This window comes from Ursus americanus, chromosome 27, assembly GCF_024610735.1.
Source record: "Ursus americanus isolate L20-20 chromosome 27, mUrsAme1.1.p, whole genome shotgun sequence".
Classification (NCBI taxonomy): Eukaryota; Metazoa; Chordata; class Mammalia; order Carnivora; family Ursidae; genus Ursus; species Ursus americanus.
In genome coordinates this window covers 31,894,943-31,914,219 of record NC_142153.1, presented here as the reverse complement: position 1 = coordinate 31,914,219, position 19,277 = coordinate 31,894,943, and the positions used below count along the sequence as shown (strand labels likewise).

The following is a 19,277-nucleotide window of genomic DNA, read 5'->3' as shown; positions in this document are numbered from 1 at the left end:
TACCTGTGAGTTAAATTCATTTGACTAGAGAAAATAAATAGCAGATGACTGTAGAAGTTAAGAAGGCTAAGCATTCTTTTAGGAGAAATCATGAGAAATATAGTAGAATGTTGTACAAGAATTGCCTTGCCTCTAAATAGTTGCTTTTGTAATGATTTCGAAGGTGGCGTGTATGTAATGTTACTGACCCACTTTAAAAAATATGTGAAATATATGCTCTGATGTTGTACTGTGGATAATTAAGATGTGAATTATTTTTCATTAATGGTAAAGAATTAGTGTGTGTGTGCGTGTGTGTGTGTGTGTGTGTGTGTGTGTGTTTCTCCATGTGCTTGCTTATTTGGACGTGGAGACAGAGACAGGGATTCTTCCTGTTTTTATACTTTATACTCTAGTAAGGGTTTATGCCCTCTTGAAAGAGAAATTGTTTATTTTCTCACTATACCTCTAGTGAAGTACTGAGACTCTTGGATTGTGCCCTGTCACTCAGTGGGTTGAAATACAAATGCTAATTTATTGCCAGACTGCAGGGTTGTGATTTGCATTCCAAATCAGACTGCAGCTTCCCATTATAAATTGCTTATCCCGTTGTTCCTTATCTAGAATTTGTTCCTTCTTCTGTTATCCTACTCATTCCCCAATAATGACCCTTGAAACAATTCCCATTTAAAAAATTAGATTCCCGTTTAAAATCAGCAGTTTAAATGGACTAAAATTATAACAATAAATTACCAAGACATCAATAGATGTCTTTTTAAAAATTTCAGTGTTTTTCTCTCTTTCCTTTAAGAATCTTCTGGCACGGAAGTAAAATAGTTACTTAAAATATATCTTTCAGGCTTAAAGGTTTATACTCATTCTTTGGAAAACCATACTTTTATATCTTTTTCAATCTGAAAGGTATGAGCTTACAAAACCTCTGTTAATAGTAACCTCTTACAGATAAACTCTGAGGTGGTTTAATTTCATCCTTTCTTGCCACTTTTAAATCAAATTAACTAGATACTCAGAAAGCAGAGCAAAGGAAAATGCCTTTTCACAAGGTATCTGACTGGTGAGAAGCAGTACTGCGGCATAAAGAACCTGCAGGAATCCGGGCTTTCCCACTCTGGTGGCAAAGAGGGGGAATCATGGGTTGGTGGTCTGCTTCATGTTAGGAGGACACCCCTCCATCTGTTCACAGCTCAGCCTCTTTCCAATTTAAAGCCCAGATTTCCATACAAACCTCAATTTCTTTTCCCCATTTTAAATGCAAAGCAAGGCTTGTGAATCACAGAGTCTCGGCTACTGGGATTCAGACCAAATTTCCCCCCAAAATTCTCAGGCTATTTGCTTGAATACCTGCTTACAGTGGTACACAATGGGCAGCTTTGAGAAGAAAAATTGATAATCTTCACGGAAGAGTAATTTGAATGAAATTACACTTGACAGCCTGTCTCCAAGCAAACAAGAGGCGCGAGGGAGCCTTAGCTAAGCTCCGAGGACTTGCCCAAGCCACTGCTGTGGGAGCTTCCCAGGGAAAAAAAATCACCAGTTTTTCCAACATCTAATTGAGCTTTTGATTAATTCCGTGTACCAGATTCTACTGAAGAAAGGTAGCCATGGAAGAGAATATGGAAGAGGGACAAACACAAAAAGGTACTGTGCTAAAAAGGGTTTGTTTGTAACTAAGTAATTATTTTGCAGTTTCCTTGTTTGCTTTAGACACTTGCCAGTAAGGCTAATGAATGTTTCTCTCTTGGAAGGCAATTTTTTTTTCTTTTGTTTCCCTTTTAGCCTGTTCCTCACTTGTAGTAATGTCTGGCTTGAATGTTGTCATTATTTGCAAATCTTTCAGATCTAAGTATCCGGATGCGTAGTCGAGTTTGGTGATAAGAGCATTGCGGTATTGTTGCGAACTCTTTCTTACACCAGTCTTTGTTAATGTTCTTTTATTTCATGTTTTCATGCTTGTCGAGCTGGGTCAAGGGACTCCTGGTGTGAGCCACAGACGCAATATTTGGAGCTAGTTGTTGCTAAAAATCTGATGATGTAACCATTATTGATACCTTTGAGTGGACATCTGATAGAACAAAGACCAAGCGTATATTTATTCTATTTTCGTTGGTGCATCTTAAAAGAATCTTTTTTTTTTTTTGCATGAATGCAATCTAGTTTTAATATAGATGGAGCAAAGGTTCATAAATTATCAGAGTGAATAATGATGTTAAGGTTTTCCTTTCTATGGAGTTGACCATAATCAACTTCTGAGTAATAGATGTCAAGGGTATTTTCTTGGTATTTTATGCGTTTTTAAGCCTTTGTAGCTATACCTGGCTGTATAAATTAAATTGTCATTTTTATAGGTTAAAAATGGCCAAATATTGACAATTTCAAATGATTCAGATGCTCTAGAATTTGTGTGTGTGTGTGTGTGTGTGTGTGTGTGTGTGTGTGTGTGTGTGTGTGTGACACAAGTGGTAGCTTTGGAGGGAACTGTATCTCTCTCAGGATCGGCAGCATTTTCTCTCATGCCTGTTCTCAGGCTTATGTAATGTTATACAAAACGCTCTTGTGTTCTCAGGATGGAAAGAGTGACACAGGTATTACTACACAAAAGTAATACTGAAGAGTAGTACTGGAAAGATTTAGCTACCAAACTTGATTTTGAATGTATGTAAATGCATTATTTTAGACAACCATATTTCATATGAAAAAATCGGTAGTTTGGAAACATAGTGCAGCTTTCATGATTTTGAGCCTTCAGCTTTGCTGAGTCTCTTAACAGATACACATACACACACACACATGCACACGCATGCACACACTCAACACATGTATATAATCAAAGACTATTGACATTAAATACATAAGTGTTTTATAAAAGCAATAGAGGAAGTTAATAGATAAGGTAATGTACAATTTTAGTCACTAGCACACTCGTTAATGATACTCGGTAAAGAAACACAATAATCTACATAGATATTATGTGATCTATTTTTTAAATAAAGAAATCCTCAACTACCTTTATTGTGTGAACAAATAGCTTAAGTATTCACCAGTGATTTGAAATGGCGAATTTTCATGGTAATTTTTACCTTTAAAAGGCATCTCCGTTGACAAATTTACTTTAGGAATAAAATATCTTATTTTAATATTTTTTTATAGCACATAAGGAGACTGCTTCTTGGCAAGGTATTTTGTGCAAGGAAAGATAAACTGATAATTTTCACATAGAGAAGTGATATTCATTGCACTAAATAAAATTTTGAGATAAATCATGGATTGTGGTAACAGGTTGAAATGTCTGAGCAAGCCTTGGTAGAGGCAGGAACCGAGAAAAATGATGTAATTAGTTATGATGTTCTTCTCAGGTAACACTGAAAATCTTCCCTTCATGGGGGTGGAAGCAGCAGCAATGTGATAAGGGAACGTCCTGTTGCAGCGGGTTTTTTGTTTTTTGTGAGTTTTTTTTTTTTTAATCATTAACGTGTGCATATTTAAATCAGGAACAGTAGAGGAAAACAATTTTTTAAAAATGAAAAGTTGTATAATGGTCTATCAGTTCATAAAGATATGTAAGTAAAATATCTATGATTAAGCTTTCTTTTTTATTAATTGTGAAGATTTAACTCTCATCAATCCTGGTTTATTCCTTTCAACTATGCCGATGACACCCTTTCTATATAAGTTTGTTTTTAGAGAGTTATATTTGCACATAAATGCTCTCTATACAAGTACAGGGGTAGAGGAAACAATGCAGTTTGAAAGGATCTAAGTTGAAAAGCTATTTGACAAGCAGATTAATCATAAGAGATTTTTCAAGAGTTTAGGTGGACAGATTTAATGATCCATCTACTTTAAAGCAAAACAGCACTTTGCATTAACTTTCATGCTGTCTTTCTTAAATTGCATAGAATTTTCTTAGGTAATAATTCAGATATCACACAATTCTCTTCCATTTGAAAGATGCTCTCCTGTCCCTTCTTACAATTTAAATCTATTTTTCTTTGTTACAAATTAGAAAGATTTGAATTCACATCAGTATTTATCCATGTCAGTTTCCAAATTCAACTACAATATAAAATGGAAGCCAGTGGTTTCATAAACATATTTGAAAAAATATATAGCTGATGCCTAAAGACTTAGAAAAGATCTTCCATACGAAATATAGTTTTCTTCATAACGAGATCTTCCTTCCCCATTTAATCTGTAAAAGGCAAGTGAAAGCAGTCCTAATATTTACTGTAATTTAACTATATATGTTCATCCTGGAAGAGAGGATAGTTTAAAAGTATGGGTGACTTCACCAGTCATTCTGCTCAATGGCTTGGTGTGAAACTGAAATGGGGTCATTAATCTGTTGCTGCATCCATTTCTGCCACTGTCCCAAAAGGTGAGTATCTCATCGTGCTGAGTGGGAAGCTAGTGTTTTAAGAAACATGTATGTTTTTGTAAAACATGCCCTCCAAAGGAAAGCTAATTATTTGATCTTGGGTCCAACCAAAGCAACAGTATTCTGATATTGGAGAAAAAAAGAGGAAGAGGAAAGAAGCTATTTTTAACTCGGCCCTTAGGTAAAGCCATAATAAACCTAGCATCTCTGTTGTCAAAAATTGAAGTACATGGTCATCCAATCATGACAACAAGGGTTTCAGTTACTGTAGGGGGATTGAGCAAAGTGCATGAAGAGATTTTTACAAAGACTTAAAAGGTATACATTTATGACTTGTAGGCATGCAACTTTGCCCAATCCTATGGGAAAAGATGTAAATGACTTAAGTGAGTCTGATCATTAGTGAATTAGTGAACGTGTGTTCGGGTGGCCAGGCAAGTAGGTGACCATTACTTTATAGACAACCTCAATGAACGAGTTACTGAATTAGGAGGAGGTCGAAGCTGCTGAATTAAAGATTAGAAGAAGTGACAAAATTATACAGAGATAAAAAGGAAATAGTACTGAACAGGAAGAGCTAGCAAATCGCAATCTTCATAAATTAGCTGAACTGTTCCAAACATCCAAAAACTTACTGACTTCATTTCTGAACATGAACATCATATGAAACAAAGCCTCGAAATTACATATAATATACCAGAAATGTTTCATCGACTCAAAAGATAATGGCTAAAGTGCTCCCATGTTTTTCTCGTATAATTAGCAGCAGTGTATGAATCTATATGTCAGCTTTTTGAGCTAAACAGAGGCCACCACTGCCTCCCTTCCAACACTGATGCCTGGTTTACCCTCTCCTCAAGAGAAACCAACCCTTGGTGGCCCTCGAGGACTACGTCACTAGAGGAAGTAGAAGTTCAAACTCATGTGACAAGGCATAGTTTCATCATCTCAATACCGATCATACGACTACTGTTTAATGGCCGCCCTTCATCCATCTTTAGCCCAGCATGTGTCCTGTCAGCATATCCTTAGCGTATTAAAACCAACAAGAATATCAGGATGAAAGGACAGTACACAGGTTTCTTTTTTCTCTCTTTCAATCTTAATGTTTATCTCATAATTAATACTGTACAATTATGTTTGACATGCCTGCTTGTAATTACGTACTTTTCGTCTTACGTTACGCGTTTCTACATGCATCACCATAAAGCAGTGGACACACAAAAGCGTACACGTCATATTTATGGGCTGACTGAAATTCTTCTCGAAAATTTTTTTGACTCATGTTAGTTTTGCCTTGAAAGATGACTTTGCAGCCTAACCCTTCTTGAGACAGACATCATCCCTAAAGAAGAGACACCACTACAATAAGTGAAAAGGGAGGTAGCTTTGCTTTATGACAAAAAAGGATAGTGGGCAACTTAAATCGCCCGATGATTTCCATGCCAGGTAGTGGCCTAAGGACTTATGTAAAGTCTTTCACAATGACCTTAAATGGTGAGGAAACTAAAAATCAAATAGGTTAATTAACTTGACTGAAGTCACATAGTAGCAAGGAGGAGAGCCAGTCAGATTGAGGCCACACCCTGCAGTGTACTGGATGTCAATAATGGCCTGCCTACCACAACTTCTCTTAAGTGGCTATGTTTCAACCACACACTTCTGCGGCACTAATAGGCCATGCTCTATAATTTATGGCTGTGTTCATTATCATCACCTATGGCTTTTCTGGCCAGATGTGGACAGCTTTGCCAAGGGCAGTCAATCCCTGGGTGTGCCAGCAATCTATCACTTGTGAGTCTTTATTCCAGAAAGATTAGCTGGGTCAGTGGGACTCCTCTCTTGAGAATTGAGAAAAGATGATTCTCAATGTGCCCCAACCGTCTCTCGATTGCTCCAAATATCATTATAGTGACTGAGCTGCCCATCCCTCAGCTAATCTGAGTGAATCTCTCTGTTCTTTACAATCAGAAGATCTTTAAATAAAACAAATGTCCAGATCCTTTTAGGAGTCTTATGTAAAGAGGCTTAATGTTAAGAATTTTTCCCAACCTTAACCTGCTATGTGGCAGATGAACCAAATGTATACTTATTGTATACTTAAATCTCAACTTGACACTACTCTTTATCCTAGGTAATTTTGAGTTTTTCCCTCACCAATCATTTTTTGTAATTGAATAATTAGTTCAACCTAAAACCACTACCTACCAGTAAGCAAATATTGGTAGTAAAATATTTTGAGAACCATTGCAAAGAAGTCAAAGAACCAAATGCATTGAAGTGTTTACTTTATTAATAGAATTAGAATCTTTAATAGTATATCATTGAAATCCATAGAACAGTGGCTAGGAAAATAATGATCATAACACCAAAAACCTTTGACTAGTCATTTAAAAAGAAGAATTAATTAGCCTCCTTTTGCATCTTGGATGTTGGCTACTTGCAGACTCATGAAAAAGGGAATTGATTTCATCTCAACAAATACGTCAGTTGCCTTCTGAATATTTGAAGAACAAAGCCAGAGGAAACATAGAGATTCAGATTTTATAAAGTGTGTAGGAGAAATCTGTCCTGTGATTTGACAGCTGTGCTTTTACTAGCAGTTAATACTGGAGTCTAAGAAATTATTATCATGTGGTTATTAAATGCAGCCCTAAGATACTTGCTAGTGGGGAACATTAGATGTATTTTTCATAAGACTCAATAGATATTCCCTTAACTTCCACATTGCTTTGGTTATTATGACTTCTGCAGTTTAGGCATAATATTTTAGAATTTTGTCATCTTACATTTTTTTGGATCAGTTGCTTATGTTTTTTTATAACTGTGGTGCTATTTGTCTCAGAGTTCCAAAATGCTCTATAACACATGTTCCACCATCTTGGTAGGATAGGGTACATAATTGGTTTCGTTTTACAGTATCATTAGAATGAGTATATTCACTTTTTAAAATGGAAGTGCTTGATATACTTACTTCATTTTCTCCCTGAATTGAAACTTAATCTTAAAAAGGAGACTAAGTGAGAAGTCCAGTGTAGTGAATTAAGATATTGATACAGAATGTACCTAGAGTGATGACTTCAAAATGGTTTTAGAAATTAATTATTCCTTAATTAGTCCACAATGCAAATGGCTCATGTGTGATTCATAGAATATGGAAAATAACTGCTAGCTTGTCAATTTTGGCCTCCATTTTCCTTTGAACATAAACCCCTCCCTACCATGCAGAATGTTTGACAGTTTCCTTTTTCATACATTGAAGACAGACTGCCTGGCTTGTTTTCAAAGTCCTTTTGGATATCTTCCATACTAACAGGTGGCACAGCTGTGGATTAGCTGACATTATGAAAATAATTCATGTTTTCCCATGTGTTCTCTATTCAAGTTGTGACCATTGTCTTGGATATTCTTAATCTGAAAGAAATTTCCTTCTGTGCTCTGTGAAAATAAAAGGATAGAAAAACACAAAATAACTGACTTTTTTTTTTCAAATTGTGAGTGGGGAATTTAACTTTAGTTCCAGATAAAAGTCAGGAGCTAATTGGGATGTGTTGTGGAGTTCATTGGGGAATTAAGTTACAATATGAGCAAATCCGAGGTCAGAGGAAAAAGGGAGGATGACTCTTGGATTTTAAATGATGTGTGTTCCTCAAGTATTAAGTTAGATCAACATGTCAGAACATTACTGCTGTGTACGACAGACTAATTTCCAAAAGAAAGACATTCTGGCACATAGTTTAAATCACTTAATGTTTTTGCACCTAAATTTCTATCATACGAGAAATAATCTTTTATTATACTTACCTCTACAAAAGAGAGCATTTTGATAGAATCTATCTCTGAGAATGATGTTAGGAACATAAAACATACATTCCCTCCTATTATGGAGCATGCATGCTTTTTACTTATTCTTAAGTAAAAGTGAGCCAGTTGAAAAATTTTGCTAATTATCATTTTCCACTCTAATAATAGAAATTTCAATGTTTTGGCAAATGCTTTCTCTCTATTTTAATGCAATTTACCTAATCCATTAGAAAAATTCTTTGAATGATGAATTAACTATTTTTTAATAATATAACATGTAGAAGAAAAACTTTATAATTGTTTATGTTCCTTTATGGTTATTTGATGAGAAAGAGTTCTAGTAAATAAGTCAAAAAAATAATACATACCCAAATCCCTTTCCCCAAAAGCATAGCCATTTTTTTTCAGTTTTTGAGATGCCTGTCCACATTTCCTACATTACTAGATATTTTCATTTTTTTAAAGATTTTATTTATTTATTTGAGAGACAGCATGAGCAGGGGGAGGGGCAGAGGGAGAGGAAAAAGCGGACTCCCTGCTGAGCAAGGAGCCCCATGTGCGGCGTGATCCCAGGACCCTGGGATCATGACTTGAGCCGAAGGTAGACACTTAGCCAACTGAGCCACCCAGGAGCCCTGATATTTTCATTTTTAGTAGTCTATATACCATATCAATTTTGTACTTCAAGTTAGTGATTGCACATCTGAAACATAGCTAACTGCCTTTATTAACATGATTATTTTATTAACAAAAATAGTAAATAAGTAGTTAATATTTAATAATCCAGGCACTGTTCAAAGCATTTCATATCAAGTACCTAGTGTCAATATATGCTAACATTAATTAATAAATTTTGATTATAGTTTTCTTAGCAGTATCCAATGTCTTTTTACTTGATGGACACACTCTTTAGTCAATGGATATTTAGTTCAAACTCAACCCTACAGAGAACAGGAAGAAAACCTCCTACAAATATCCAAAGAATAAAGAGGATTTTAATGACATGAGATAGTTTTAATTTCAGCTTTGAGATAAAGTGGTTCTAGTTAGAAAAATTATTTTTTCCCATAATACTAGCATTCAAATGCAAATTTTAGAATTCTAAACCAGGAATTTCTTTTTCCATGGTAGTAAAGAATTGTATTCATTTTTGTTAAAACACCTTCACGTATGTTGCAAGTAGAATGAATTTAAAAAATATAGGCTTGAGCATTGTTTGTGCAATGAAACTTGTATACATGACATTAAGTGTGGCTTGCCTATTAAAACCAAGCTTAGGCTCTGAGAAGTTCTGATAGTCTTCAGTAGCGCCCACATCTTACCAAACCCAGATTAATTTAATGGTTTGTTTATACTTCAGAGATTCTAAATTATAGATATTCATCAAATTTTTAAAAATCTCATCCTTTTATAGTAAAAGTTGACACTGAATGCTACTTATAGAATAACTGAATTTGAAACATTTTAAATTTCTTTACTCAACCACCCGCAATAGAAAATTATAATTAAATTGTAAGATTTAGAATTCAGAAACAATATGCTAAGATGTTCTCTATAAACCTCAGACTTGTAGAAAAGCCAGCAGTTTTTGTAGTCAGCTTTCATACTGATTGGCCAACTGACTTGTGGTTTCCCAGATCAGATGACTTGCTACAGTCCTGACTCTTTCTTTTGACTGAAACTCATTTTCTCTATAACTTAATCTGTATTAGTCAGTCCTGGTTTTTTGGGAGTGGGTTTTTTTGGAAATATGGGAAAACCCATATTTTGGGGGGATTTAATTTTCTCTACCATTATCTCTGTGTTTTAACTTGAGTTTTAGATGGAACAGTGACTTGGTGGCTGGGCCTCTCATCATTTTTACAGCATTGTAGGAGTCTGCTAAATTCAAATCGGTCTCCATGTCTCCTTTCCTGTCTTCCATAACACACTGTGACCATTTAAAACATAACTAAGCAAACTTTCTTGAGGCAGAGAGTCAGTTTCAAAAATTAAAGGATGCTAAAGGGTTCACCACTTTTTTGAATTGTTGGAACAATTATTTTCTGAAAGTTTGTTTAGCATTTAATGAATGGCTTCTCTTATCATTTATCTTTTTATGTAGTGTATGTTATACCCAACTCCCTTTTCAAAGTACAAATCCCTTAAGGGAATGGATTTTATCTTTTGTTCTCGAACCTAACCTGCAAGGTGCTCTGAGTACAGCCCCATTCATACATCATGATGAGGTGATGATGATGATGATGATGACAGTAGTGGTGATGATGATGGTAGTGGTGGTAGTGGTTGGCGATGGTGAAGGAGACTAGGAGAAGAGGAAAAGAAAGAGGATGGAGAGGAAAGAAAGAGGAGGAAAAAGAGGAAGAAGAAAAAGGTGATGTCAACAATTCAGTCTAAAGAAAGAATGAAATCCTTTTCTAAACATAGACAGATCTTATAAAACAGCTAACCCTAGCTTGGAAAAATGCTGCCACGACTCCCATTTTGTGTTCTTAGATTAGAATTAAAAGTCTTTTATTTTTTTACCTAAAATAGCATTTGATAGCAGCCTTCATGAAAATGAATAGATTTTCAATTATATTATTAAAGAGCCCACATGAATATTACATTACAATTCCAGCAATTAAGTGAAATACATTGAGCTGTCAAGTTCAGCATATGGTTCCTGAAACCTGGGAAGTTAGTCTCACAACATTTTATAAGATGCTAATAAAGAAAATATAGCATAGTGGTGTATGAGCTTGCTGACACTAGGCTCACTGATTTCATTAGTTAGTGTTGATCAAAGAAAACAAAATTGCAGAAGAAATAGTTTAAAATCATAGAGGACAATTTAGTAAGATAAGGTCTTTCTAAAGCTCTATCCAACTGGTCCGTTTTCAAGATCATAAATTTAAAGGCTAGCATGTCAATGAATAACAATTCCCTTTACCATTTTTTATGCTTTCAGTTTTCATATTTTTATCAGTATGCAATCTTGAACAGTTACCTGATAGTTTGGTGATGACCAAGGCATAGTCTAAAAGCTCTAGTCAATGGGATGTGAGGAGTATTTCATACAATATTGAAGGAACATCTCTCTCCCTGCAGTTTTAGTGTACTAATTTTTTGGTATACTAACCACTAATTTATGCTTTGGGATAAATGTGATACCATTGTTTAGCAAAATTGAGAGTGAGTTCTTCCTGGAAGAACATCTTAAATTATGTTGTGTTTTATATGCCAGGTGTATAGCCAGGCCAAAAAGTATAATCTTGGGAAAAGATTATATATCTTTCCATTTATTTATTTATACATTATTTTTTTAAGATTTTATTTTTTATTTATTTGACAGAGAGAGAGACAGCCAATGAGAGAGGGAACACAAGCAGGGGGAGTGGGAGAGGAAAAAGCGGGGTCCCAGTGGAGCAGGGAGCCCGATGCCAGGTTCCATGAGGGGCTCCATGCGGGGCTCCATGCGGGGTTCCATGGGGACTCAATCCCAGAACCCTGGGATCACGCCCTGAGCCGAAGGCAGATGCTTAACGACTGAGCCACCCAGGCACCCCTATTTATACATTATTTTTTACAGTGATTTGTTGCAATCTCTGTCAAATAAATAAATAAAATCTTTAAAATAAAAGAAAGACAGACTTAGGAGCTGCTAATAAATGACATATATGGTTCCTTCATAATGATGTTTGGTAATATTGTCTGTATATCAAGAGGGGCCTCTGTTTTTACATGAATATTGAAAAAAATTTACTCACTGTTTCTGGTAAGTTGGAGGGAAAGTTTGTACCACACTCACAGTTCTACTATCATTATGATATCTGGCCTCAACTCTAGTACTTTATTTTCTTTCAAATTCTGCAGTGATGCAAAAGCAACATTATTATTACCTACTGGTGTTGAGGGTCACTTCAGCCTGGATTCCACATGCCTCTCTCCCACCAAGCACTGAATAATTTTAAAATATTGAAAACACAGGGGCGCCTGGGTGGCACAGCGGTTAAGCGCCTGCCTTCGGCTCAGGGCGTGATACCGGCATTTTGGGATCGAGCCCCACATCAGGCTCCTCCACTATGAGCCTGCTTCTTCCTCTCCCACTCCCCCTGCTTGTGTTCCCTCTCTCACTGGCTATCTCTGTAAAATAAATAAATAAAATCTTTAAAAAAAAAAATTGAAAACACAGAGTAAGGTGCCTAGGTGGCTCAGTCGGTTAAGCATCTGCCTTCATCTCAGGTCATGATCTCAGGGTCTTGGGATCAAGCCCCACATGGGGTCCCTGCTCAGCAGGGAATCTGCTTCCCCCACTTCCCCTATCTGCTGCTCCCCCTTCTTGTGCTTTCTCACTCTCTCTCCGTGTCAAATAAATAAATAAAATCTTTAAAAAAATAATTAAAAAATAAAATAAAAAAAAATAAAAATACAGAGTAAGTTTTTAAATCTAATATACTCTATTTAATAAAAAAAGATCAAATTCACTGGTCACTCTTTTCCATCTGTATCAGCACATCTCCTATTTATTGTCATAATCACCTTGCTTCAGCCTTAAGTATTCAAAGATATTTATCTTTAAACGTACTGGGTAATTTGTGGCTTACTTGACTATATTATAGATGTATTAGGTTAAACCATGTCAAATTGTTAATATTAGACAATTTTCATCTGCCAAAAAAATGGTACTTTAATATATCTATACTGTTAGTATGTACATTTATGGAAACTTTTTAAATGTGTTCATCATTTCTGTTTAGAAAACAGAAAATATTACATGATATGGCATAATTAAGATTTGCATATTATATTTACATGGAGTATGGTAAGCTTATCAAACTTTTTCTAAATTCTTTGTGAGCTCCTTAACTTGCTGTGTTATTTTCCCTTTTAACAAAAGTTGGCAAAATGTTTGGAGATTTTATTGTTCGATGCATTCATATATGATAGCAAAGATAACATTTTTCTCATTTTTGAGGTCACATGACCTCAATGTTTGGTACTTCGGGGGCTTCTTAAACATAGTACTAAATTAGGATGTATGGTTTATTTTGCCTGTCTCAGAGCAGACAGCATGTTATTTCATCTAGAGAATGAAATATCTGCTTTGTTTTTCCCGGTATAAAACAACACTCCAAAAATCATTTTCCATCTATGTGGCATTATTCAATGGAATCTCTTCCCCCACAAGCTGAGAATGCCATTCTGTCATGAGTGGTTCTTATTTATATTGTCTATTATAAGTTTACAAAGCTGTTTGGGATCCTTGAGGGACAAAGAATTACATACCATTTCAATATGAAATGTAACCCAGACATTAACTTGAACTATTACGTTTTTGGTTATTTTGATGTTTTATTGTGCAAGAAAGAGAAGCCTTCAATGAAAGGGTCTTATGATCTATGGTTAGAAATAGTATGAAGCCATAATTTAGGCTTTGGAATGGACAATAACTAAGGACAGCACTGAAGAACACTGAAATGCCCATTATTGAATGTAGATACATAATTTTACCTGTAAATTTTTTTTTAATGTGGGTTTGAGAAAAAAAAAAGGGAATGGATAGGAAAGAATGAACTGCACCTGATCTTGCTATAGAATGGACTAATTGTTTTATTTTTTGTTTTTGAACTAAATTGTTTTAGATCAGTTTAGGCCCAGAGGGTGGAGAGTCCCACCCCTAATTTAAATGATTTCCACTCAGTATAAGTAATACGGTATTCATATTACAAAAAAAAATGGACTTACATACATTTAGTTAGCATACATTGATTAAGTAAAGGAATTTATTTCTCCAATCAAGATTTTGGGTTAGATTTGGTACATGCGTAATTTCATTTTTGTTGTATTTTATATATTCTGTTTAGCTATTTATGTTCCATCTTGTAAAGTCTCAAAGAATATTCCTCTTCAATTTCTGTGATAATGTTTAATCATCTACTACAAATTACAGTTATTAGAATCATTTGATGACTTCTTGATCACTTAGAAGTCTTTGTAATTTTTTTTATTGTACTCTTAGAATCATTTTATTTGAAACAAGGGATTTTACTGTTTCTTTAAAATTCATTATTAAAAATCCATGTTGCTTAAGAAACCATAATAAGGTGAATGAAAAAAGAGGTAAATCTGAAAAATATTTGAATCATGTTCTTATCAAAAGGGTTCTGCATTATGCATTTTGACTAAAGAGTTTTTGTTTGTTTTTTGAAAATATGTTCTATTTCTAGGGTGACAAAGGGAAGTGTTTTGGAGGTGTCTATTGGACCGCAGCCCTCTTCCTCACTATGATATTAAAATTTTTAATTTCTATATAAAAATATCAATATCTCTCTTCCCTATATGTTTTTACTTCGTTGCACTCTTATCAGTCTTTGGAACAGCTGAAGAGAGAAAACCCTGGGCTCTGCCTGAGATACCAAAGGGGAGGAAACCAGACAGGGTTAGAACACAGGGCTGGGAAAGAATAATGTTGTTCCCCCTTTTGCAAAATGAAAAAAAAGAAAAGAAAAGAAAAGAAAACGGAAAGGAAAGGAAAGGAAAGGAAAGGAAAGGAAAGGAAAGGAAAGGAAAGGAAAGGAAAGGAAAGGAAAGGAAAGATGTTATTACGTATCAGGACACTGAAATCTTTGAACTCTCTGCTCATAACTAGCCTCAGGCAAGGATTTCCAATTTCCTTCATTTTCTTTCATGTGAAATACAGCTGAGGATTTGCCAGAAAAAAATTGAATACCTCTTTTGGAGCCGTGTAAAAAATGCATTTTATATTTCCCTTGGTAAAATTTCTTTCCTGAGGAAATTCACTATTTTCTAAGGAGAAAATGTAGGCCACAAAGAGAAAAAAAAAAAAAAACCCTTACATTTCAACTGTGTGCTACATTTGCCCTGATGAAGAATGGACTCCAGTTTAAGAGCTTAACAGAAATGACACATTTGAGAAGAGTAGCAAAAAATTAAACCTATCTGTGTCAATAAAAGAGTTAAGTTGCCTCCACACCATCTCCCACCAAAAAATAATTTTTAAGAGTTTTTGTGTAGTTTGTAAATTTTTGGTAAGGCAATGTTTGGTAAATTTGCAAAGAAGACGGCAGAAACTCACCACATTGTTTGTTGTAAAACCAAGCTGTGCTCCTTTCTGCATTCCATAACCAAGAACTTCTGTCTTGCTATTTAGATTAAGCAATACTACAATGGGGGTGTTCATCTACCCTGTTTAAACAGATTATAAATATGGTGTATTGGGTGTTATTATGACATTCAGTTTAAAGATAATCTTACTGTTGAGTTTAAACAACTGAGCTCCCTCAAAAATTATTAAATAACAAACCAACAACCTTTGTGAGAAGTGAGGTGATGATTTTGCCTTAAATTGCTGGAAATAAATACCTTAGAAGAATGATTATTAACTGTACTTTGCAATGGACGTGCTGTTTTGGTGCCTTTGGGATTTCTGTATCTTTGTAAGTTATACAAGTTGTAGTAGTACCATAGTCTAATAGAGAACTTTTCTTGAATATCACCTGTTTTAGGTGTGTTGAAACATAGATTTCTGCCCTCCTTCTACTTCTGATCTCAGTTTCTTATTCAGTAAGTCTGGGGTGGGGCCCAAGAATCTGCATTTCAAACATTTTCCCAAGTTTACTATAGTCACCAATCCTGGGACCACACATAGAGAACCACTGGTCTGGTAAATTATTGCCACTGTGTAAAACGGTGAATTTCCCAACTGAAATTTATAATTTATATATCAAAATAAGGATATTATGGATTTGAAATCCTAAAGCCTGAGAGGAAAACATAGTCAGAAATGGCAGTCATTTAAAATGAGAACTTTCTAGATAATAACCCCCAAATTTTGCTTTTGAAAATCAAAAGGGTTTTTGAAATCTATGATCATGAGCATAAGCTCTTGATTACTTCAAAAAGTGGTGTGAAATGTGCAATGATACACAGCCTTCCATCTGGATGATTCAGTAGATATAGGAGGAAATTATAATCATGGGATGAAGGGGGAAATTGACTAAGATAGGAAACTTAGAGTTACTGAAAATGCTAATGCATTAACAATAAAACAGTTCTCGTGTGTACATGGGAGCTCAGTTGTTAACGGGGAGGGTCTCAACGTTGATTCTGTGTCATTCTGGGCTGTCATGAACTGTTGCTCCTGTTAATACCAATGTTAGTCTCACTAGCTATTTAACAAACATCATAAATAAATTTTATGTCAGAGGTCGTGAAAGATCGAATAAAGGCCAGCTCTAAACATAGCGAAATGGTTATAAATATTGTAACTAAGATCACAAGGCATTTTACATTTAAAAATTAAATAAAATTAATATTAAAATGTTACTGTTGAAATCCCTGTTATTACCATGGGTTATACGGTTATTTGTTTTTTTGCATTCCTCTGTTAAAATGTACCTATATTTTCTAGAAGAAACAACTGAACATTTTTCACACACTGGAAGGGAATATGATGTTGGACTAGTTAATTTTTCTAGAAAAGAAAACTCTTAAGAATCTGAGGTAATTATTTTACTGTGAAAAAATGAAAACATAAGCTTAAACACACAAAACACAGCTCGGAAATTTATAGTAATTGGTGAAATTATTGTTTGGATCAGGGCAACTTTCAAAGTGAGTTCAGTATGCACTGGGGAAGGAAATGCCTATGGGAACTTATTACCTGTTCATTAGCTCAAAAGCAAACAAGCAAACAGTTTGCACCATGTAAGACCTTGAAGACTGTGCCTTCCATTCTGTACTGCCCCTAAGAATTATACCTCACTACTTACAGCAAGATTCCGAGATGTAAATGTCACCGTGAAATTACGATCTGTTTTTGGTAAACACAACGTAAAAGGTTTGTGAATGCAATAGAATAGCAAATAGCTTATATTCTAGCTTCTCCTTATTCACAGTGAAAATCATAAACTGCCAGAGGGAAGGTAGTAGAAACAACCAGAACAATTCAGCTATGGATTCCAGTCCCAATTCTGTCACATGCTGACCATGTTTTTAGGTCAGATAACTAAATTCTGATCAACAGACTTAATTTTATCATCTATAAAATAGGAAGAATAATATCTATATGTTGGGATTGATGTGTTATTAAATGGGATAATTTTATTAATTATCCACATGATTCATACTGCTTGGGAAATTGTAGACAATCAAAGTGGGTTTTTATTAATCTTTTAGAATATGCTATTATTTTCATTTATTGTGTTATATTGCCTCCCTATGCATGCTACAAGCCACCTCAAATCAGCAAAGTTTTGTGATTACACATAGATAATTATTTTAGAATGACTATGTGCCAACCACTCTTCTAAGTGTCATTGAACAAGGCAGACTATAGAATGGGTCTTTTGATGTGGTAGTGGAGACAGATTGCAACCAAGACAACATCCAGACATAAATAAATAGATAAGTAAGAAACTATCAGTGATATGCTTACGAGAAGATCAGAGAAACCTGTTAGGAAGTGGCTGGATTGCAACCAAGCTCTTGACTGTGGCTGTGGTCTCATCTGAAAGCTCCCGCATGGGAGTGGATCTGCTCAGTTGCTTAGTCACATGCCATCTTATGGGCAGGCTGCAATTTCTTACACATGCGTCTCACTACAGCGTTGCCTTATGACAGGGTAGCTGGCTTCTCCTGAGCAAAGGATAGAAGAGACTTTGGAAGAGAACATGCAAGATGAAAGCCATAGTGCTTTTGTAATGTAGCTTGGAAACAACATTCCACCACTCTGACATAGTCTTACATTAGAAGCAAATCAAGAAAGGTAGCCCTTATTCAAGTGGGAGAGATTCGGAAAGGCACTGAACGCCGTAAGGCAGGGGTCACCGAGGACCACCTCAGAGGTTGTCTGCCACAGATATCCACAGGTGCCTCAAAAGCAACATGTCCAGAATGGAATTTATCCATTTACAGCAGAATCCTCTGTACATACTTTGTTCTCACATTCCATCACTTCTGTCACCATTTTATATATGCTGCATGCAAACTTGAAAGCCCAGGTGGTCAGTACTAATACCTTCCACATTCTCATCTATATCTGATTGCTCATCATATGCTTGTTCCTCAGAAATGTCTCCAAGGGCGCCTGGGTAGCGCAGTCGTTAAAGCGTCTGCCTTCGGCTCAGGGCGTGATACCGGCGTGCCGGGATCGAGTCCCACATCGGGCTCCTCCGCTGTGAGCCTGCTTCTTCCTCTCCCACTCCCCCTGCTTGTGTTCCCTCTCTCGCTGGCTGTCTCTATCTCTGTCGAATAAATAAATAAAATCTTAAAAAAAAAAAAAAAGAAAAGAAATGTCTCCTAATGCTGGCTTCCCCTCTTCATCTGTTCAGTTGCAGCCTTAAGACTCTTGGTCAATTCTTTTCATAGGCTGTTGTGAACAATTTGATTAAAAAAATGCTTCCCACAAAGATATTGCTATATGGAAATGTTTTGAAAAGTGTTGGGGGGGACAATATTTCCATTTTCAGAAAGATAGTAAAAACCATAAAACATTTGGAAAATAATTTGCCCTTTTATGAAAGTGTGTGTGTGAGAGAGAGAGAGAGGGAAAGAGGGAGAGAGAAAGAGAGAGAGACAGACCAAGAAAAAGTCAGAGACAGAGATATATGAATGGCCCTATTTGGTGGTAAATATTTCTCTTGTGTGTTTTAGACTGGTGCTTCCATTTTACTATTATTATTCCAAGTAGTCTTCTTTAGGCAAGAGATCATTGATGCTCTTCTCCCTTACCTAGGTTAAGATGATTATAATCAATCCCTGAGTTCAATTTTTAATATGTAAACTAGTGTTTCATAAATAAGTCTTCCTTTACATATAAGAATGTTTATTGCAGCACATTCAAGAGCTTTGCAAATTTATAATTTGGAATAATAAAGTGAGTTTCAAATTCTGTGGCTGCCACTGGTTGGCTGGGTGGCATACAGCAAATCGCTTAACCTCCATGAACTTCATGTTCCTATTTGCAATGTTAAGAAGATGCACTGGAGTTCCTTATCTATGTTTCTATTAATTTTACACATGTTTTTAAAACCCAATATTTTCAAAGGTAATGTAAGAACATTATTACATTCTTGTTATCTTACTAGAACTAGAA

The 19,277-nt window shown here is 35.4% G+C and overlaps 1 protein-coding gene across 2 annotated transcripts in view; it reads left to right on the top strand.

Annotated features, from left to right (window-relative positions):
- Positions 1 to 19,277, top strand: part of GPM6A (glycoprotein M6A) — a 330,493-nt gene that overhangs the window by 180,623 nt on the left and 130,593 nt on the right. The window contains exon 1 of one of the 2 annotated variants that reach the window (XM_087856496.1): positions 337 to 1,638. The exons of the other annotated variant lie outside the window; for it this stretch is intronic. Coding sequence (XP_087712622.1) covers positions 1,602 to 1,638 — 37 coding nt within the window. The 5' untranslated portion in view covers positions 337 to 1,601. Of the gene's footprint in view, positions 1 to 336; positions 1,639 to 19,277 lie in introns of those variants that run through there. 2 annotated transcript variants of the gene reach the window in all.